Source organism: Mytilus edulis, chromosome 12, assembly GCF_963676685.1.
Source record: "Mytilus edulis chromosome 12, xbMytEdul2.2, whole genome shotgun sequence".
Taxonomy (NCBI): domain Eukaryota; kingdom Metazoa; phylum Mollusca; class Bivalvia; order Mytilida; family Mytilidae; genus Mytilus; species Mytilus edulis.
The window spans coordinates 8542973-8566668 of NC_092355.1; the positions used below are offsets into that span (position 1 = coordinate 8542973).

The window sequence follows — 23696 nt, forward strand, 5'->3', positions numbered from 1 at the left end:
ATTCATGTTTCACAGTGGCGGATGCAGGAATTTTCGAAAGGGGGGGTGCTAGCCCAGGGCAAAGGGGGGGTGCAGGGGTGGTGCAAACATATGTCCCGATTCAAATGCATTGATCGGCCAAAATAAAGGGGGGGTGCGGACCCCCGGAACCCCCCCTCTGGATCCGCCACTGTGTTTCAATTATTTGTTGAAAACTTTGTGTCAGATACCATGATATTAAAGACAGAACAATAGTGTGTTGTTTTTAAACAATGTAAAGTAATTAAGTCACAACAAATGTAAACGTCCAATCAATCTGAATTCTACACCTCGAAAAAGTTTAACATTGGGTTAAATATAATTCTATATAGTAAGCTTTACCTTGATGTGTGACAATTCGCATGCACACACAAAATCAATTTGAATACGGTATAGTTTATAACTAAATACCAATTACACACTAGTTGACATGTGATTTCTAGCAGGCATAGGTCAAGTAGTGTTGTCATTTCAGAAAAATGTTTTACATTGTCATAAAGAGGGAGGTTTTGCTAGCCATAAAACCCACCATTAGTTTCTACCAATTCGGGGGGAATATGGCAGTTGTTATCAAATAATTCGGGGTTTATTTTCTGTTTTTGTTGCAGCGTTTATGCTGTTCTTTTGTTTTTCATCTAAAAAAAAAACTTGATGTTTCTTGGTTTTAGTTTGTAATGCGAATTTATTTCTCTCAATCCATGTATGACCTTTGAACACTGGTATACTACTGTTGTCTTTATATGTATGTATAATAGAATAGATCATATTTTGTATAAAAGCTTTTATTATTTTATCAAGACAATCCAGAAAATGAGAAGGAACATATCAAGTTCATTTGCTTACAACTTTACCAATGTAAAAATAAAACATTAAGATAATGCTACATATAGAATAACTTCCATCTCAAGAACACTTAATATTTCTTTCACATGTTTAAAATGACTGGTTCAGCCTTCTATAATGTAAATACTCTCTGCAGTCAAACTACTGGTAAACAGACATGTTCAACTTAAACATCCATATCAAACAGTTCCTTCCCTTTCTGAACTAGTCCATGTGCAATATATTAACGTAGGAATAAGGTTTAAAATAACACAATTCATGTATTAGATATCGTATTACAGTTCTTTTCTGTAGCATATAATTTTAAACATAAACAGAAATACTGGCGCTAATTACAATCATTGTAAGTTAGGAGTTTGGAATGTCTTTCCATTTTTTCTTCAAAAAAAAATATTTTTATAAAAATCTACTTCAAAATATATATATATAAACAATACCTGCTGTCCTTGACCCAAGGACTGTGGTCACATGACTGACCTAGCAAATCAGGAAATTACTGTAAAGCAGAAGATCTGTACCCATAAGGTTCACTAAAGGGAAACCATTTGTTGCAATTAACTGACAAGGAAAAAACAATGTATTTTGAAAGTTTTCTTTGCAATATAAAATCAAACTGAAAAAGTGACATTTATCTAAATTTAAAGATAACTTCATTTTTATACCTCACATTTGATAAACCTTTAGATTACCTTACTTTGTGTCACATTGTTGAATATTGATTCCTTATTAAACAGATTTGTAAAGCTATGACATAAAAATTTCAATGTGACAAAACCGTCTGGTCTACATAGTAATTAAGAACTAATTAGGGCACTGTTGTCATAGCAACCACAGACTCTCCAGTCACCTGACTGACCTAGCAAACCAGCAAAAGTCACTGGTTAGGGCACTATTGTCATAGCGACTAGAGACACCCTCACATGACTGTCCTAGCAAATCTGACTACCTGATTGGATATTTAATGTTGTCATACAACCCTCGACATGGCAATTCCTACAGCTGACCTGGCAAGCCAGAAATAACAAATAACAAACTGGCTGGGCACTAATGCTGAAGGAATTGACATCTTGAAGGTGGCAGAGCAGCATAAAATCCCCATCAGACATCAGATTAGGGCACTTTTGCCATGGTAATAGTGATTAGATCAGAGACAGCGTAGAACTATTTTGTATAAAAATATAACAATACTTTGCCTTGGCAATAACAAATTGCACAGACTGGACACATTCAATGTTCACAAAAAATAAAGAGTAAAAAGAAAACAATATATTATGTAGACTTTTTCAAAGTCATACGACCATATGGACCACCTTTCACACGTGTACAAATAAAAATAATATGAGAACATACACGCAGGGCATATAATGTCACATATGGCCCTACTTATATTTTTCAAAGGGAAAGTTTCAAACTGCATTTCTACTAATAACTACACAACCTACATTTACACTTTGACACCTACCCACTACTTTCATTAAAAATATAAAAGCAAAGAGATGAAAAAAATAAGATATTCTGGCTTAATTCTAGATCACCTTTCAAAAAGCAGTACATATTGTATGTAGTATTTCAAAATATGCAAGAACAGAAATTAGTTTTGGTTATATGAAACTGCTACAACTAAACATTTTATAGACAATTGATAAGAATTATTTCTATTTCATGGGAATACATAATAATTATCAAAAATTCTACTTTAAATGCATATACTACAATGTTTCTAAGAACAAAAATGCTTATAAATCAATAAGAAACTTTTTCAACTTTTACAATAATTACTTTAAAAACTAATATTGTGCTATTAAATGGTAAATCATTGTTTTTCTATCAGAATGTATTGCATGAAGTAATTGATGCAATTTATCACTTTAATGCAAGATACAATATTCAACGTTTGGTGGTATATATAAAGATAACTTTATCTAATTGGTAAAGAAGGCAACACATAAACCTTTGAAAACTTGCTGAAAAAAATCTTCTCACTTGCAACAAGAAAAGGAGATCCTTGCTTCAGAAAAACAATAAGGTAAATGGAATTTTGGAATGACATTAGTTGAATTAAAAAATCACATATCTGATTACAGAAAATAAACTTTTACAAAACAGTTACATAATAAACATATATCAAAGAATGTAAAGAAGCACAACCATTTAATATAACCTTATCTGTATATAGAACATGTGTGTTATTTGTGCAATATTATAGATTTATACTGAAGAAAAGTAATGTGTATAAAAGTTGCAATTAGTATTCATTTCTTTTCTCCAAACATTTTAGTTGTTTAAAATATATTGTACACAATGAGAAATACAATGGATAACATTATAAATGGTAATTTTCTGTTATGTTACATACATGATTTGACTTTTATTGCTATGTTTTTTATGATTTAAAAATGTATACACTAAAGAAATTCAGAGGTACAACAAATTGCATTATAATGCATATTTTTCTAATTTTCTCTTTTAACTAAAATTTATTTACATAAAAAATGTTATGACAATATTTATAACTTTTTTCTCATTCAAACTAATGTAAAATTTAAAGTGATACACATTAGAAATATATCATAGATAACATTGTTAGTTTGTAAATTACTTTGATGTTTATGTTTGTTTGTAGGCGTAGTATTCATGTAAAACTACAAATAATAACTGAAACATAAATTTCAAGTGAATATAGACTGCTTATAATAATCAAATTTAACTTGCTCTATTATAATTGGTAAAATAAGAATATTTGGTAAATACAATAGACAATCTGAAAGAAATTCTTAAGACAAAACTATGCTCGAAAATATGTATGGCTATAAAGTCTGAGACCTGAGCAGACATTAAACAGATAGTACATGTCAAGATATGGAATGCTTCTAAATAAATATTTATTTATAAAATAATCGCCATTAAATTTGATATGTGAATACATATAAAAGTATTTTTCCAACAGAACTGTCGCTTAAAATTACTTGAATTACTACATATAAGAGACATTCAATAGACTTACTACTACAAGGTAAATGACATTCTTATTGTTTCTTTGTTCTACTTTTTCATTTGGAGTAAAATTACAATTCAACTGAATCAATTTAAAACTTTCTAATTGCTTAGCAATTACAATTCTTACTATATATCCAATATTATTTTCCTCAATGTTAATGAATTAAGATGCTGTATTATTACCATGCCATTAAAATATACATATGATTAGAAATGCTTATAAAGCATTCCTATAACTTCTATAGAGTTAATTCCCTTGTTATGTATTATGAAATCAACATCATATCTCATTGTTATTTTGATATCATTCAAATCTCAACATCTATATAGGATTAGGTATGATAAGAGCCATTTAAATCATCCCTGAAACTGCATGAATAGTGTAAAAAGATAAAGATCATATATAAATATGTATGGATCTAATAAAGGTAAGAACTGTAAATTCAGAAATGCTTGTGGCGATTTTTATAATTGCAAAAAAAAACATTGTGATGTTATTAGTTTTGTAAAAATGGAAATTAGCATTTAAATTTTGTTAGCATCATTTGTTTGCCTCATTCTCCCAATCTCAATAACTAATCTCACTGTTTTGATCACTGTTCAATAACGGCCATTATAAATCTACACAAAAACTTCTGAATTAAAAGTAGTTCTTGCTCAAAACATGTTTGAAGGCCAAGACAAATTTCAAATAATTATTTACTTCTGAGATTTTTGGTTATATTGAAAGAATTGTAATATTCAAAATGTAGGGATCAAAATGAGGCCTTGTTATACCTATTGCCTTATGAAATCAATAAAAATGACAAAACAGACACATTGAAGATCCTTATAATTATATGACAAAACGGACACATTAAAGATCCTTATAATTATTATTATAACGGCTCTTATTTACTGTATAATTAGTAAGCACCATGTGGGGTCATGCAAAGCAGAGATGCTGCAAATTCATAACATTTATACACTAAGCCTATCACCTGTAATGTTGGAGCTATTCTAATTGTCAGTGTTTCATTTGATTAAGATGACATATTGCCTGACGCATAGTGGTTAAGACAAATCTATTTAGCAGAGTGTGTAAACTTTTGAAAAAGAAATGGTATTCATTTTTGTGCAATTTCACTCACAATGCAACAGGCAATGGTCACTTTCGTCAATACTCTTGTGTTTTCACATAGGCAAATTATATTTCCAATCCTGTGGTCTTTAAACAACTGACAAATTAAAATCAAGCTCCATTCTAATTCAATATCCATTTATTTAATCTATAAAACTAGCATCGTACTCAAAATTTCCTGATTAGCAAAACTGTCTAAATGTGTAATCACTTTTACATTACTACGATATTTCAGCCATTTTAAGCTACAGTGAAGATTTTCAACAAACCAGGTAATGTGCAGGGGAAAACTCTCTTTTTGCTTGTATTTACTGTCATTCATTTCAGTAGCTTAATAAGAAGCAATTAATGAAACGTAAAACTGTATTAGATGAATTTGGTATGCAGCACACAGCAAGAATGACAACCATAATTCAATATTTCATGAAAAGAAAAACAAATGACAGATGTTTAACACTATTTCCTTACAATGATTTTTGATGCAGGAATGAAGGGTCAAATGAACTTAATTTGAAAAAGAAAATGTAATTAATCAAATCACAGACTTTTAAGATTTCAAATTTCCTTGAAAAAATTTTTGATGCAAGAATGAAGTGCCAAATGAAATTAATTTGAAAAGGAAATTTGATTTTGGTTTAATTTACTTTTGTGTGCAATACAATATACACAGGGCAGACATGAAGGAGAAAACACACAGGTACCTGGTATTGCTTTTGGAAAGTGGTATGGAGATGACAGATTAGTAAAAGATTACATGGTTTGTTACAAAGCTCTCGGTTTTTTACCAAAATTCTTTCATCATCTCGCCAGTGTCTGCAGCATCTCAACTTCCAGTCCCAAGAATTTTAACCATGGAGTAACCCTATATAATATATCAATGGTCTCATTATAAATAAAAAATAATAAGTGCAAAACTTAAACTTCAAATAAAGTGGGAGATTTGTATAATATATCAATAGTCACCTTGTAAACTAAAAATAAAAGTGCAAAGCTTAAACTTCAAACAAAGTAGAAGATTTGTATAATATATCAATGGTCTTGTTATAAACAAACTAAAAACTTCAAAACTTAAATATAAAAATAAAGTAGTGGGAGATATAGGATTATGAAGTTTTGACCTATGATAATTGGTTAATATCATTTGTGTCTTAGAAAATTGTGAATAACACTTAATAAATTTGTGGTTGTAAGTAGAATGGATATTAAATAATGATTCCTATAATGTCACATGATATTTTTATCAATTACAAATAGCCAAATCGTAGGTAAAAATAATGAAATTATTGAAATCGTACCTCTCATAAAGATATGATAAACAAGTGAAACTGCGAGCTACTGCTCACTGATGATACCCCCGCCGCAAGTGGATAATATTAATAGTGTAAAAATATGCAAGTGTTCGGTAAACAGGAAGTTGTCAAGTGATAAATCTGAAAACGCATCACACGGTATATCTGACTTATATAAATCCTGAAACCAAATTTCAGAAATCCTTGTATTGTAGTTCCTGAGAAAAATGTGACGAAAATTTTCAACTTGGCTATCATGTGTAAAGTCATACAAGTGTTCGGTAAACAGGAAGTTGTCGAGTGATGAATCTGAAAACGCATCACACGGTATAGCTGACTTATATAAATCCTGAAACCAAATTTCAGAAATCCTTGTATTGTAGTTGCTGAGAAAAATGTGACGAAAATTTTCAACTTGGCTATCATGTGTAAAATCATACAAGTGTTCGGTAAACAGGAAGTTGTCAAGTGATGAATCTGAAAACGCATCACACGGTATGGCTAACATATATAAATGTTGATACCAAATTACAGAAAGGGTGGATGTGTAGTTCCTGAGAAAAATGTGACGAAAATTTTCAACTTGGCTATTATGTGTAAAATCATACAAGTGTTCGGTAAACAGGAAGTTGTCAAGTGATGAATCTGAAAACGCATCACACGGTATGGCTAACATATATAAATGTAGATACCAAATTACAGAAAGGGTGGATGTGTAGTTCCTGAGAAAAATGTGACGAAAATTTTCAACTTGGCTATTATGTGTAAAATCATACAAGTGTTCGGTAAACAGGAAGTTGTCAAGTGATGAATCTGAAAACGCATCATACGGTATGGCTAACATATATAAATGTTGATACCAAATTACAGAAAGGGTGGATGTGTAGTTCCTGAGAAAAATGTGACGAAAGTTTCATGGGACGGACTGACTGACGGACGGACGGACTGACGGACTGACAGACGGACTGACGGACAGACAGAGGTAAAACAGTATACCCCCCTTTTTTAAAGCGGGGATATAATAATTACATAATGGATGTAATGTAGAATTCATAAAAACTGTGTTTTTATGATTTCTAATTTGCTATCTTCTTATTAAAATTTTCAAAGGTTTTATGTGGCTTTATATTAATCAAATATTCAAAAAAAGAAAAGAATTAAATAAAAAATGACAAGCTTAGTGATGAAAATCTGTAAATATAAAACATTATACTTTTAAATCAGATAAAAATGAACATCATAGAAATCTTAACTTTTATAGAAAATTCAAATAAAATGTTTCGATATACATTTTTCGACAGATGGTAAACACCAGCTTTTAAAAGTCCAAGTATTTACACCTTGAAAATAATTTTTCCAGTTAAATTCCCTTTGCCATTTAATTTGAAAGTGTTGGACTATTATATGTGAAACTTTCCACCACCCAGAATAATGAGACAAAACATTCTTCCCTGGATTCCAAAATAAGATATGTACAAATGGATAAACAATAAAGGGAGACAACACCAAATTATTTAATTGTACAGGAAGGTGTTCATTACTTCTTGTTGATTGTCCTTGGATTTACATTAAAAAGAGTTTTTACAACCCTGAATACATAAAAGTAGAATTTTTAAGAGACCTAACAAAGGGGTAATCCTCCACCAATGAAACAAATTTCTTAAGAATGTCAAAAAGGTTATTTAGAATTTCAAAATATAGACTTTGAACATGACATTCAATCTTGTCATAAATGAATTTTATAAATCATATAATACATTTGACATTTATTAAAATGAAATGAAAATTTATCAATCATAATTTGTATTGCTAACCCCTATGATGACACACTATTCATTATTACTTTTTTCAAATTTACTTTATATAAATTTAAATGTATATACAAGGTTAACTATCATATGGCACATATTTGTCAAAATTAAAATGGAAATGAAAATGAAATGATGATGAAATATAATGAGATCATAGTCCTCTAAAATATGAAATTATTGCATTAAATATCACTAAATACCTGCAAAGGTTTATGTATAAATTTTGAATAATTTTAACTAAAAGAAGTATTATACTGTTAGTTTTACTCTAATAGCACTTCCAGTACTTTTATTAAATTCAGAACCTATTCCAATAGTACTGCACAAACTTTCATTTCAAAATCTTTAAATACAGAATTGCAAGTACTTTTACATTAGAACCAGTTCTTACAGTACTGTGAGCACTTTGATTTTAGAACATTTTATCTAGTATCTATACACATATATATATTTAGACAGTTGACTGAGTTTGATGTACAGGAGTCTGATCTTGACCTTTTTTGTCCATGTATATTCCAATAAATGACCCATCTTCGTTAAATTTGGTCATATCAGCATCATCATCATAATCTCCCATCATACTGTCTTCGTCACTTTCCAAGGGTTTCACATCATCTGATAACGATACTTTATCAAAGGGAGTCTTTTCTCCGTCCCTGTATTAAAAAATAAAACAATTACTGTAATGTTTGATTGATTGATTATAAGGTGTTTAACATCACCATTAGCACTATAGGATATTTCATGATAGACTTTTGTTTCAGGTGGAACAAGCCAGAGTGCATGGAGAGAACAACTGTAGGAAAACTGACAATCCGTCAATAAGAATTGGAGTGGAATGCACTTACCACATATGGTTTTGTAACTCACAACTTCAATGTTGACAAGCTAGTGATAGAGTAGTTGAACTAAAGACCACACAGCCATCAATGCCCCCAATAGTTACTGTAATGTTTGTAACTTTAAAAAGAACAGATCTGTACACATTTCAGAATCTTTCAATTTTTTATAATAAAACAAAGCAATAATTTCTGAATTTCAATTTACTGTTACAGATGGGTTTTTTTAGACATTTCTTCAATGAAATATAAATCAGAAGATATTCAATTATCCTGTTTTTGAACATTAATATAGACTCAATTGAACCTAAATTGTACAGAAGAAAATTTGTGAACCTCATAAAAAAAAATTCAGTTATAGTCAGATCGCCATGGATGTAACTATTAGATTAAAGTCTTATTTTAAGTAGCTCAAATAGAAATAAAACAACTTACGCCCTAGATAAATCTGCAAAGCCACTGTCCTTTAATTCTTGAGCTGGATCGTGTCCAGCTGCAACTTCCTTCTTATCAACTAAAAAGAAACATACAAAATTATAAATATGACCACTAGAAATAAACACATATATGGAAATACATAAACTGTTATCACAGATATATGTCTCGCCTTTTCGTAATTTTGATAATGCAAGTGTTGAAATTACTATAACATGTAAGTCATGCAAATATTCAAAGTCAATGAACCATCACTAAAGGAGCATGGTTGAACAATAACATTCAGAATTTTTAAACAGAAACAGCATTTATAACCCTCATGCAGTGGAGAGGTCTAAAAAGGGAAGTAACTCCTTTACTGACCTGGATATTCTCCTCCCCTGTTCCTGTATAAGGTGCAGATGATAAAGAAGACGACAATCAGTAGAACTATTACTCCTAAAATAACTCCAATAATCCACAGGTCAAAACCAGCAGAGCTTATAATAGGGGCTTCTGAAAACAGAAAAATAGTGTTAAAACAACAAAGGGGACTTCTATAAATAGAAAAAAAGGTAAATCAAATAAGTTACAAAGGGGTTCCTGTAAACAAACAATTATTCAAAAGTTGAATTTTCTTATAGTATATAGTTTTTAAGATTTGTAGATTTATTTTTTTATTTTCCAAATGAAACATTTTTACTAAGAAACACTCATAGGTTAACGAAATATTAAAATCTTATATTGCAATGTAATACACTGCAATTAGCACACATAAATAAATTAAAACTTTTCACATTTCAAATATTTTGATGTTCATTTGATAGAAGCTTACCTCAAACTGTGTCCTATACATCAACATGCAATGATGCAATTATTACAGGCAAGAAAATAATGGACAGATTCAATTAGTCTGTCAATACAATTGTCAATCGAGTGTCAAATTTAAATTTAGGAAAACATACAATATTTTAAATTTGAATGATTCAATCCATGATCAAATTGTTATATATATGGTTAAAGGTTAAATCTTTTTTCCTTCATTGCACATGTACATATATGAAGCAACCTTCCATCCAAGACATATTTTGCAAAAGTAAGCCAGTATAGGTCAAGGTAGGGGGCCTTGTTTAATTAATAAATAACACTTACTGGGTGCAGGTTTAATGTTACTCGTAATCTCAAAGCTTCTCATTTCCCAGTCATGTGTATGTGAAATGTTGACTCTGTACGTTCCAATAACCGCTCTGACCTTGTCATCATCATTGTCCATTTTAACCATGGCTGGATCAATGGTCAGATTGTTCATGTCTATATTAAAGCTTACAAACGGCTTATTCATCAGTGTGTTGTGATCGTAATACGTCTCATTATTGGCTCCCAATAGAGACCATTTATAGATAAGTTTTGGTACGGATGGATCGGTGGTAGCACTAAATGCCATACTAAATGGCTCAGGTGCATCTATCTCAAGTTGAGCTTGTGTAAGAAGTTGTACTGTAATCGGGTCTGAAAAACAAAACAAAATCATGAACAGTTTAAAATTACAATTCATACAGCAATTTCATCTACTAACAAACCAAATAACTTAAAACACTCAGTGTATGATATCGACAAATATAATGTCTACCAATGTTAAAATAAGCATAGAGCATGACATGAAGGAATTATTTCTTATTTCACTTTTACTTCTGTCAATTGGTGCAAATTTTCTTGGATTTTAAAAAAAATGCATTTTAAGTTGATATGTCTTTTTCTTCAAATTCTGCATATACTTTTGTATATAAAAAACTTGTAATTTGTTCAATATTTAAATATCTGCACCCATGAAATCTATAAAATATGGAATCCCAAATATAATAAAAAGAATGAATCCAAAAAATTTGATACAATCTGTTATTTCTATCACTAAAACATAAAACATATGCTACATGTTTTTTTTTTATAAAACTGATTACTATTTTGAAGCACGCATCATTTTTAATTTACTGTAAACAAGTGAAAAGTTTACCATAAATTCCAAAATTATTGCAATGTTTCTATAATTGACAATAATGCAACAGGGTTTCCTATTACAATAAGTAGAACAAGCATTCTGATAACTAATAAGTACATATTATCCTGGAGTCATATACATAAATCTTGTTGCATTTTGATCTATTCTTGATCCGCATTTTTACGCCTGTCCCAAGTCAGGAGCCTCTGGCCTTTGTTAGTCTTGTATTATTTTAATTTTAGTTTCTTGTGTACAATTTGGAAATCAGTATGGCGTTCATTATCACTGAACTAGTATATATTTGTTTAGGGGCCAGCTGAAGGACGCCTCCGGGTGCAGGAATTTCTCGCTACATTGAAGACCTGTTGGTGACTTCTGCTGTTGTTTTTTTCTATGGTCAGGTTGTTGTCTCTTTGGCACATTCCCCATTTCCATTCTCAATTTTATTGAAAAAAATGCAATAATAATGACTCAATCATCTCTGAATTTACAGTAAAATTGAGAATGGAAATGAGGACTGTGTCAAAAAGTCAATCATCTCCGAGTCTACAATAAAATTGAGAATGGAAATGAGCAATGTGTCAAAAAGTCAATCATCTCTGAATCTACAGTAAAATTGAGAATGGAAATGAGGAATGTGTCAAAAGGTCAATCATCTCTGAAGCTACAGTAAAATTGAGAATGGAAATGAGGAATGTGTCAAAAAGTCAATCATCTCTGAATCTACAGTAAAATTGAGAATTGAAATGAGGAATGTGTCAAAAAGTCAATCATCTCTGAATCTACAGTAAAATTGAGAATGGAAATGAGGAATGTGTCAAAAAGTCAATCATCTCAGAAGTTACAGTAAAATTGAGAATGGAAATGAGGAATGTGTCAAAAAGTCAATCATCTCTGAATCTACAGTAAAACTGAGAATGGAAATTAGGAATGTGTCAAAAAGTCAATCATCTCTGAATCTACAGTAAAATTGAGAATGGAAATTAGGAATGTGTCAAAAAGTCAATCATCTCTGAATCTACAGTAAAATTGAGAATGGAAATGAAGAATGTGTCAAAAAGACAACAACCTGACTGATAAATTAGATCAAGGCCCCAACACTCTGAGAAAATCCCTTAAACAGTGTAACTTGTGTTATCCGACATCCTTGGGGACCAGAAACAAATGTGAATAAAGCAGGGTGTCTGATTAGGCAGGTTACCCTGTATATATATTAATATCCTTACCTATAACCCGTAGAAAAGCATCAGCGTAACTTGTAGCTTCAGAATCATCACCATTTATATCAATTATAATGTTTGAAGTTTGACACATTATATTACACGAGTCACCTGGGTTCTGTACATCTTTTATGGTGAGAATTGTTCCATCATCACTTAAATGATACTTCTGTGAAGAACTGCTGCCAACTACAAAGAAAAGAAAAACAGAATCACATAGTTTCCTTTCAAACAAGAAGCTATGTTCACCCTCAGTTTAAAACAGCTGTGCCCTTCAAGCTCAAGCCTTTAATTCTAGTCATGTTAGCCCTCAGTTTAAAACAGCTGTGCCCCCCAAGCCTTTGATTCTAGTTATGCTAAACTTCAGTTTAAACAGCTGTGTCCCTCAAGACTTTAATTAAAGTCGTGTTAACCCTCAGTTTAAAACAGCTGTGTCTTTCAAGCCTTTAACTCAATCTAGGCAACTGCATCCATATAGAAGTTCAATAAAGACATCCCTACTTCTTTTAGGAACTGAATGATTTTGAAATCATTACTATCTTTATACATAAATAACTCAATACTAACATGATTAAGTAGAAATGCTGATAATCTATATACCTGTATCTAGAAGACTAACAACTTACTTTGACCTTGGTTCAATTCTACACCATTCCTTCTCCAAATTGGCCTTGATGGAGGATTCTCATTTCTCATGGATTCCATATTACATCTGAACACTGCATTGTCTCCACGTGGGACAACCTGAGACTCAAAAATCTGACCTTCTGGGAATCTAGGTTTCGCTGTTGTTAAAATAAAAAGTCCACATCATAATATTACACAAATAAATTCTGATGCTTTAGCGAGGAGTCAATGAAACTAGTATAAATTTTCAAATGTTTAACGTATAAATTCATTATTCCATCCTTAACTAACTACTGTGAATGTACTTTAATTCGTGGGTATCAATTTTCCTGGTTTGAGCAATATTTACATGTTCGTGGGTTTTTAAATTCGTGAATTTTAGTTTTCTGCACACAAAAAAATAATTGAAAAATTAAAGCCTTTAGAAACGAAGGTTACAAATAGTTTGGATTGAAGGAAATTGCAAAGTAAACATTGACCTGTGTAAATCGTAGTGACAACACTAATTAACCCAAGATAAATTGGCCAACAGATTTAAAACCATCAAAGGTTTTAATTAGGCCATAAACATGTCACCTAAAGAAATCATTAACCTACACAAATGCTATAAACGTATCTTGAATTGTCAAATAATTCTTATCAAAATCAAGCCAGCATTAAATTATTATTTCCCATATGTACGAGAACTAAGAGGATATAAACCCTTTATCATACTAGCATACTATCAATACCAGAAATCTGACGGAAATCTGACATTCATCGATAAAAAATTTTTTTATGAGAATTGAAAGATCAAAAGTTGTACAGTTTAGGTTATTAAAGATTAAATGGGTATAATCCTGCATGCAGTTGTAGTTCTGTGACTGCTATTAAAGTATTCTCGCGATTTGTAGTTATTCACCATATTCTCTGGATCATATCAATAGTCAAACCTACATGGGGATCATTCCATGTCTTGATTTGGACAATGGTTGTTTTATTTCCTTGGACACTTAAATTCATGGATAAAGTCATCCACGAAAACCATGAAAATTGGTACCCCAGGAATTTAAGTACTTTCACAATATATATAACTAAGACGTAAGAAATATAGCTTGAAAAGTATGATTTTGCATAGACGTTAGTAATTATAATGAAAAAAAAAATAATTTTCATTTTCCAAATTATTTTTATAACACTGAAACAATATTGTTTTCGCACTGTAACAAACACTTTGATGAAATTTTTGTCCTGCATTTTTTTTTTATAATCTCTGTCCTGCCTCTTTTTTATTAGTTTATCCTGACACTTTTTACTTATATTGTTATCCTGCTTTTTTATCTTAACTCAAAACTCCTGTGCTGACTTTTTTTTCTAATTCCATTCTAGACAACTCTTATGCCCCTCCCCCCACCACCAAAAAAATCATAGGAATGTCCCAAATTGGTACAATACTTACATGTAACATTGAGATATAACCTGGTTTCAACTCTTCCCAATATGTTGGATGCTGCACAGGTATATATTCCCTCATCACTGGCACTTAACGATTTAATCTTAAGGTTTCTTTTAATAGCTCCGTCTCTAAAACTGTACTTGCTGCTTGGCTGTATATTCGTGTTTTCAGGTGAATACCATTCAATATCTGGTATTGGACTGGAATACATAAATTAGCATTAAACAAGAGTGCACACACCGAAATGTCTCGCTTTCTTTACTATTCATTGATATTTTGTTGACAGTCATAAACATAAAGCTTTATTACAACTGTCACATAAACTTAACATTAACCAAGATATCTAAACATTGACCAATGAACCAAGAAAATGAGGTCAAGGTCAGATGAACCATACCAGGCAGGCATGTACTCAAAACAATCCTTCCATACAACAAAAATAGTTGATCTATTGCTTATAGCTTAAGAAAACAGACCAAAAACACAAACACTAAACACTGAACAATGAACCGTGAAAATGAGGTCAAGGTCAAATAAAAACTGCATGACTGACACTTAGATCATAAAATATTTCTTTACACCAAATATAGTTGACCTATTGCATATAGTATTTAAAAAAAATCAAAAAATCAAAAACTGAACCATGAAAATGACATGTACACCTTACATTCATTCCATACACCAAATATAGTGGACCTATTGCAAAAGTATGAGAAAAACAGACCAAAACACAAAAACTTAACCTTAACCACTGAACCATGAAAATGAGGTCAAGGTCAGTTGCCACCTGCCAGTTTGACATGTACACCTTACAGTCCTTCCATACATTGAATATACTATACCTATTGCTTATAGTATCTGAGATATGGACTTGACCACCAAAACTTGTTCCCTGATCCATGAAATGAGGTTTAGGTCAAGTGAAAACTGTCAGACGTGCACAAGGGCCTTGCAAGGTACGCACATACTAAATATAGTTACCCTACTACTTATAATAAGAGAGAATTTAACATTACAAAAAATCTTAACATTTTTTCAAGTTGTCACTGAACCAAGAAAATGAGGTCAAGGACTTTGGACATGTGACTGACAGAAACTTCGTAACATGAGGCATCCATATACAAAGTATGAAGCATCAAGGTCTTCCACCTTCTAAAATATAAAGCTTTTATGAAGTTAGCTTACACCGCCGTAGCCGCCGCAGGATTAATATCCCTATGTCCAGCTTTCTGCAACAAAAGTTGCAGGCTCGACAAAAATCTACATTTTATCCCTATGTTCTATTTTTAGCCATTGCGGCCATCTTGGTTGGTTGGCCAGGTCATCCCACACATTTTTTAAACTAGATACCCTGCAGATGATTGTGGCCAAGTTTGGTTAAATTTGGCCCAGTAGTTTCATAGGAGAAGACTTTTGTAAAAGTTTACAGACGCCGGACGCCAGACACCAAGTGATGAGAAAAGCACACTTGGCCCTTTGGGCCAGGTGAGCTAATAAACAGCTATTTCATGAAAACTTAATTTCTGATTCAAAATCCTTTTTAATAGCAAAGGAATACTTACTATCCAGAGAAGACACATTGTAGTTCTACCTCTCCACCTAGTAAACCTTTCACATCCTGGCTGAATAGAACCTTTGGTTTAACCGAATTGGGATTGGTAACTGAAACAGAAAGTACAATTCTATAAATAGATATACAGTATTGTGGTGTAATTACCTAACATAGGGAATAAATGTACTTTTGTTTAGGTTGGTGTCCATTATAAATTCTAATACCTTACATTTTTAAGTTTATTAAACTTGGATCAATATTCTTCTTACAATAATTTTTGTAAAGAGACTATATAAAGTATTATGAAAATCTTTCTAAAATAATTGTTAATTAAAATAATTTGTTCATGCAGTTGATTTCCTAATTTCAAATTAATGTAAAAGCAAGCATCTGCCTCCTTAGAAACAAATGATTAAGCTTATTTTAGGGGAATTTATGTAAAGGCACTCAGTGGTCACAATTTTCTTCAATATTTTTTTTATTTTCCTCCATTAAGTTTGTCATATACATACAAATACTAAGAATGAAGACGAGGTTTATAATTCCTTGCTGCAATTCATTTATTTTGTGAGCATTAATTTTCATGACTTGACCAAAATTGTCATTATAATCATATATTTTTTATTTCATGATTATGTCATAGTCTGCTAACAAAAAATACAACATTGGATTCATCAGTTGTTGAACTTGAAACATTTAAATTAGTGGATTACCATAGCAACCAAATTAAACAAAATAGTATTCCATGAAAAGTAATGAACCCACATTAAAACAAATAAAATTTTCCAATTTTTATATGCCGATTTATTCTTATTAGAGAAAACTGACATTTCTTTAAACCAAAACACAAACAAAGCATATTTTTACTTGTGAATAAAAACTTTACTATACTAAAATTTTTTTTTTCTCCAAACTTATTAAGTAAATATATATCATCTTACATCAGCTTTCCAGGGAATAGCACACAATTAAGGAAAGAAAAGGGGAAATGAAACACAGATCATAACACTGCAACTTGGTGAACGTGTACTGTGTAACTGGAACCTCAAAAAAATAATTTATTTGCAAAAGGAAATGTATCTCTTTCTTAAACAAGAACTTTTACTACATGGTGAAAATTTTTGTTGTTAAAATGTTTTGTCAGCACATTCAATTTCCTTAGCAACAATAGAACATAGTGATTTATTTATAAAAAAGTTCATGCCCCGCCTATGATAGTAGAGGGGCATTATGTTTTTTGGTCTGTGCGTCCATTCGTCTGTTAGTTTGTCCATCCGTCTGTCTGTCCCGCTTCAAGTTAAAGTTTTTGGTCAAGGTTGTTTTTGAAGAAATTGAAGTCCAATCAACGTGAAACTTAGTATATATATGTTCCCTATGATATGATCTTTCTAATTGTAATGCCTAATTAAGAGTTTTAACCCCAATTTCACAGTCCACTGAACACAGAAAATGAAAATGTGATTAGGGCATCCGTGTACTATGGACACATTCTTGTTTTGTTATAAAATTGGCTGAAACTAAAACAAATGACTAAATTATGGAGCAATTCCTTGCTTTAATTAGGTTGTTTAGAAAACTCAGGTGCTAAGGCTAAGAAGATGTTTTACAGGGAGATAAACTGTTGAGGAAACAAAAGAATAAGTTATTGGAACCAGGTGAAGTGGAAAAAATCAAAATGTATTTACTTTGTCCTGAAATAGAAACAGGAATCACAATTATCAAAATAAGTTGAATCCATTTGAAATTGTTTATCTGTTGTTTATCTGTTATCAATAAAACACTTCAATATAGATACAGTTAATGTACCGAGCAAAAAACAAAAGTAGGAGTATTGAACAGGAAATTACATGAATCAATAATAGAAGTAGCTGATCCTGACAAAGTGGTTCCTGGGTTGGAATCGCCCCCTTTTTTGGACCATCAATGCTCTTGGATAGGGACATAAAGTTGGACACTTCCTTTCTACTGGGTTGGGAACACTCCCCTCCGCCCCCATGAAAAATGGCTGGTTCTGACCCTGTCATCCTGTAAAGACTGTTCACACTTTTTTGAAAACATAGCAATATAGTGTCTTATTTCCAATGTCCCCTGTGTTGCACTTATCTAAAATAGCCATGGGCATAAACTGAACAACATATATTTTAGGTAAATAAAGATTTTTAATGCGTCCTACCAGTCTATATGTTTGTGAGATAAAACATCACCAATCTCTACAAGTCCAAAACCCAAACAACTCTTTAACTCACCTGGTCTTTCTGTTACAAAAAATTATATTTGGTAACAACAATTCTAGTCAATTGAAAACATTACTGCACCAAGAGTGCATTATTCATCCATCTTGTACATATTGAAATTGTTCAGACAATATTACAAAATATTCAAAAGCGTGAAAATGGCATTGGAGAATTTTTCTACGTTTAAATGATGCTGTAAATATGAAAGTAAAAACCCCCATAACTGTACAACAAACCAGAAATTTTTTACAAATTAAAAGGAGTCAACAAAAACCAATCCCAACCAAAGGGTACAGTTTTCAGTTTGATACTAGAGCTAGAGTCTGATGTGTCAAAAAATTGTGATAAATCTTACGGCTAAAATATCATAAACCTGGGATGACAGTTCAAAAAGAAAGAAAAAAAAAAATTGAAAGAGTTATCTTACATTGACCAATTACTTAAAGTTTCCAATAAATTGATTGGAGCGTTCAACTCAAGTGAAGATACATGTTATGTTATGTAAAAATACACTTAAATCTGACAGTTCTAGTCTTTACTCCCATATTTCTGTATCTATATACTTCTGTGTTGTCAAGTTTTAAGCATTGACTGTTACGAATGTGCATGCAGAGTGACAAAATTTATTAACATTAAAAAGCCTCTCTTCTGATGCAATTAGTGCTCTTTAGAAAAAACTTCCAGGGTATAGAAAAAAAAAAAGACAGAACTTGAGAAGTTTCTTATACTCTGCCAAAATGAAGATTTTACTATGCCTTTTTCAAAAAAATCTATAAAGTATGGGTCACTGTGCTATTTTTGAAGGTACAAGTCGTTCAAAATTGCCAAAATTGCTTACATTGTTCATGAAAAACTAAATTTTTGTGCATAAAAGTTATCTATGAGACAGAATTTTGAAAAAAAATAGGAGAATAAAGGTTTTATCAAATATACTTTAAGAAAACTAAAACGAAAATGGTGTCATGCAACTTTTTTTCTAGCAAGTAAAAAAAAATGTCCAGTATAAATTTTGTACTAAGAGAATTATCTCCCCTTAAATGGCTTATTTGAAAAATTTATTCTAAAAGCACAAATATTTGGCTGGTATTTGTTAAAACAATTTTGATAATGCAATGAATAACTAAGTTTTCTTTATATAAACAGTGTCCTCTATAAATTGCAAATCTGTCTCCAAATTTGCAGAATAGGACAAAGAACTAGACTGATATACTGTGATTGTACAATTCAAGATGGCAGTATCCCCTAAACAACCATAAGGGCAATGTAACACTTTGTATTTTGGCATATTTTTACATCATTATTGACCTCTACATACACTTTTGAGAATTAATATACATCAACTAACATCATGTTGATAGAGCAAGTTTCAGAACTGTTTGACCAATCAAATTATTTCTAACAAAATATTCGATTCATCCACCTACCTCTTCTGACTGTCATGATGACATTGCCACCCTTGTAGAAAGCTTTCATCAGTTCATTGTTCATACCACATGCATAGGGTTGGGCTGCTGATGATTCGTCAGTAAGTTCTACATACAGGAAATGTAGAGTACCTATAATTAGAAATACAGGAAATGTAGGGTACCTATAATTAGAACTAAGTAGATGTGGTATGAGTTCCAATTAGAGAACTCTCCATCAAAGTCACAATGTGTAAAAAGTAAACAATATGGTCAAAATACAGACTTCAACATGGAGACTTGGTCACACCGAACAACAAGCGATAAAGGCCTTAAAATGATTAGTGTAAAATAATTCAAACAGGAAAACCAATGACCTTAACTATCTATATAAAAAAAGAAACAATAAACACTAAAGAAGCACACCAACAAAGGACAACCACTGGACAACAACCTGATCAAAGAGCAGGAAACAGCCAAATGCCACCACCGAGTCTTAAACAGTCATTTAAACCCTCAACTGGAGCCTGGATTCAGATGGCCCCTAAATAAAAATGTATTCTAGGTCAGCAAAGACTTGAATTTTGTCTCTTATTTTGAATTTGAACTCTATGAATAGACAGTGATGTCAACATGACCAATGGGTTTTATATGTTTGTAAATTAATAGGCAGTGAGGTCAACATGACCAATGTGTTTTATATGTGTGTAAATTAATAGGCAGTGATGTCAACATGACCAATGTGTTTTATATGTGTGTAAATTAATAGGCAGTGATGTCAACATGACCAATGTGTTTTATATTTGTGTAGTGATGTCAACATGACCAATGTGTTTTATATGTGTGTAAATTAATAGACAGTGATGTCAACATGACCAATGTGTTTTATATGTGTGTAAATTAATAGGCAGTGATGTCAACATGACCAATGTGTTTTATATGTGTGTAAATTAATAGGCAGTGATGTCAACATGACCAATGTGTTTTATATTTGTGTAGTGATGTCAACATGACCAATGTGTTTTATATGTGTGTAGTGATGTCAACATGACCAATGTGTTTTATATGTGTGTAGTGATGTCAACATGACCAATGTGTTTTATATGTGTGTAGTGATGTCAACATGACCAATGTGTTTTATATGTGTGTAGTGATGTCAACATGACCAATGTGTTTTATATGTGTGTAGTGATGTCAACATGACCAATGTGTTTTATATGTGTGTAGTGATGTCAACATGACCAATGTGTTTTATATGTGTGTAGTGATGTCAACATGACCAATGTGTTTTATATGTGTGTAGTGATGTCAACATGACCAATGTGTTTTATATGTGTGTAGTGATGTCAACATGACCAATGTGTTTTATATGTGTGTAGTGATGTCAACATGACCAATGTGTTTTATATGTGCGTAAATTAATCAAATATACTGTGGATTCATTTATTTTCATGTGTATCAATTTTCATGGATTGAGGAAAACGTGCATTTTAGAAGGTATTTGATTTCTTGGTTTGCATTCACATCCTATAGAATTTCTGTAATTTGTGGACCATTTGAATTTTCATAGTTCACCTGTAACCAATAAAACCAGGAAAATTGATATCCAACGAATAATAATGAATCCACAGTATATTTTGATAATCATTAGTAGTGTACATTATTTGAGGTGGATTGTTTCTCATCACAATAGTTCACTCCAAAAAAAACACAAATTTTTGCACCTTTAAAGGGTTCTGAGGAGAACACTGCTACTTGAGTACCACTATCATAACATCTTCAAGGCAAGACAAAAATTTCTGGGGAGAACACTGTGGTTTGAGTATCACCTTTATAACTTCTTCAAGACTAGACAAAAATTTCTGGAGAGAACACTGCTGCTAGAGTATCACCTTCATAGCTTCTTCAAGGCAAGACAAATATTTCTGGGGAGAATACTGCTGCTAGAGCACCACTATCATAACTTCTTCTTTATAGTTTCTTTACTATGTGTTGAATACACAGAAACCTACCTTCTTGATCTACAGCTATACGTTTTGTTTCATCCACAGTATTACTGGTACCCTCCCCTAATTTCCATTCAATCTTGCACTCATTGCCTGGTACACATTTGGGTTTACCCGTACACTTTATTGACATTTCCACATTCTCAGTAGCATCTACTCTTCTTTCTTGTGTATCAGTAAAGCTCAAAATAACTAAAAAAATAGTTAAGTAAAGACATGCAGCAAAACAATAATTAGATGATAAACAATCAAAATGTCAATAAAGGGCCATATTTATCTAAGATTAAACACCTTCTTTCTTGTGGTTATTGGTCTGTAAACTGGGCTGATAAACTCAAAAATTGAATAAAACCTGTAGGACTCAAGTTTGTTAGTCCACAGCCTAGTTTACACAATAAAAACCTCTATAAAACATGTGGGTTAACCAATTAATTATTCTCACAAACATTTGCAACTTTTTATTCACATTATTTTCATAAGATGTCAAATCCATATTTGACATGTTATAATTATGGAGTTAGTTTCCACATGGATTAGCTGAACTCCATAAATGTTCGATTTAAAATGCAAAACAATTTAAAACGAAACAACAAATATTACAAGAACTCCTTTTTATGAAATGAAATATACAAATTTTGAGCCTACATGTAACAGGATAACTTTAAGCCTATGAGTTTTTTCATTCAAAAGACATTATGTTTTGCCATGATATTAATGTGTTACAAACATTCATGAAATTTCAAAGAAATTTATCTTAAATTGATTAAATCTCTATATTATATCCATGCCTTATATGTCATGTACTGTAGTACACTGCAGTACAACGCTAGATTAAAACTGACGTGGAAAGGTAACACCCGGCCAACCGAAAGCTTCATTTTTATGAAGCCCAGGTGGTCGTTAGCTCTAGCAGGAGGGCTACAGTGCAGGCGATTTGGTGTCACGATATCTCAGTAGCATGGGTTCCCATCCCGGCGAGGGAAGAACAAAAAATTTGAGAAAGCAAATTTACAGATCTAACATTGTTGGGTTGATGTTTAGATGAGTTGTATATACATAATGTACACAGCCATGTATCACAATCACTGCTGGTGATCCGATGAATAAATCTGTTGTAGAGTTGTCACTGGCTCAGACGTACTTATATATATATATATAAATAATATAGAGATTTAATCAATTTAAGACAAATAAACAAGTCTAAATTGAAAACTTTGTTCAAACCTATGATTGCGTTGGCTAAAAACCACAATTTTTATACGTGTGCATGTAAAACAAATGTCATTGTAGAAGGGTCTAAATACAGCACAAACAACATTTTCCAAAAGACCAAAAAAGTGAAAAGTATATTTAAACAAAACGCATTTGACTAACAGGTCGAACAACTGATGTTCTTTTACCCTGCTGACTGCCATTGGCGATTGCCAAATAAAATATATTTTGATGCATAGACAACTTTTGAATCCTTGCACTTTTACCTATAATATATAGTATAAACTTACCTGCTCTTTCCACTTTGAATGGTGCAGCCATTGCGGACCCATGTTTATTGGAAGCAAAACACTGAAAGGTTCCAAAGTCAACTACCTCTGGTTTGGTAATAGTCAGTTCTCCTGTCATCTTATTTGAACTTATCTGTAGGCTGTTAGAGAACACTTTACCATCTTTACGCCATTCGTAACTGTAAAAAATAAAAAATATTAAATGGCTTTTTCAATACTGCACCTATATATCAACCAGAGATGTGTGAGATAATATCAAATTTAATTCACTAGGTTAAAATTAAAAATATGTTTGTTTCCCATTCCCAATTTTCCTTATTTTGTTATTAGTATTCATTAGCAGTTAGGGTACATGCAGTATATTATTTCCCATTCTTTTGAATTCTGGTT

At 31.7% G+C, this 23696-nt stretch overlaps 1 protein-coding gene across 1 annotated transcript in view; it reads right to left on the reverse strand.

Moving 5' to 3' along the window:
• Positions 1-784: 784 nt before the first annotated feature.
• Positions 785-23696, reverse strand: part of LOC139499625 (neuroglian-like) — a 35417-nt gene continuing 12505 nt past the window's right edge. Inside the window, exons 4-15 of the mRNA XM_071288366.1 lie at positions 23307-23485; positions 21811-21996; positions 19820-19951; positions 16172-16271; positions 14613-14809; positions 13174-13332; positions 12554-12736; positions 10484-10840; positions 9716-9847; positions 9353-9431; positions 8574-8734; positions 785-5840 (exon numbers count right to left, since the gene is read on the reverse strand). Coding sequence (XP_071144467.1) covers positions 5824-5840; positions 8574-8734; positions 9353-9431; positions 9716-9847; positions 10484-10840; positions 12554-12736; positions 13174-13332; positions 14613-14809; positions 16172-16271; positions 19820-19951; positions 21811-21996; positions 23307-23485 — 1882 coding nt within the window. The 3' untranslated portion in view covers positions 785-5823. The remainder of the gene's footprint in view (positions 5841-8573; positions 8735-9352; positions 9432-9715; positions 9848-10483; positions 10841-12553; positions 12737-13173; positions 13333-14612; positions 14810-16171; positions 16272-19819; positions 19952-21810; positions 21997-23306; positions 23486-23696) is intronic.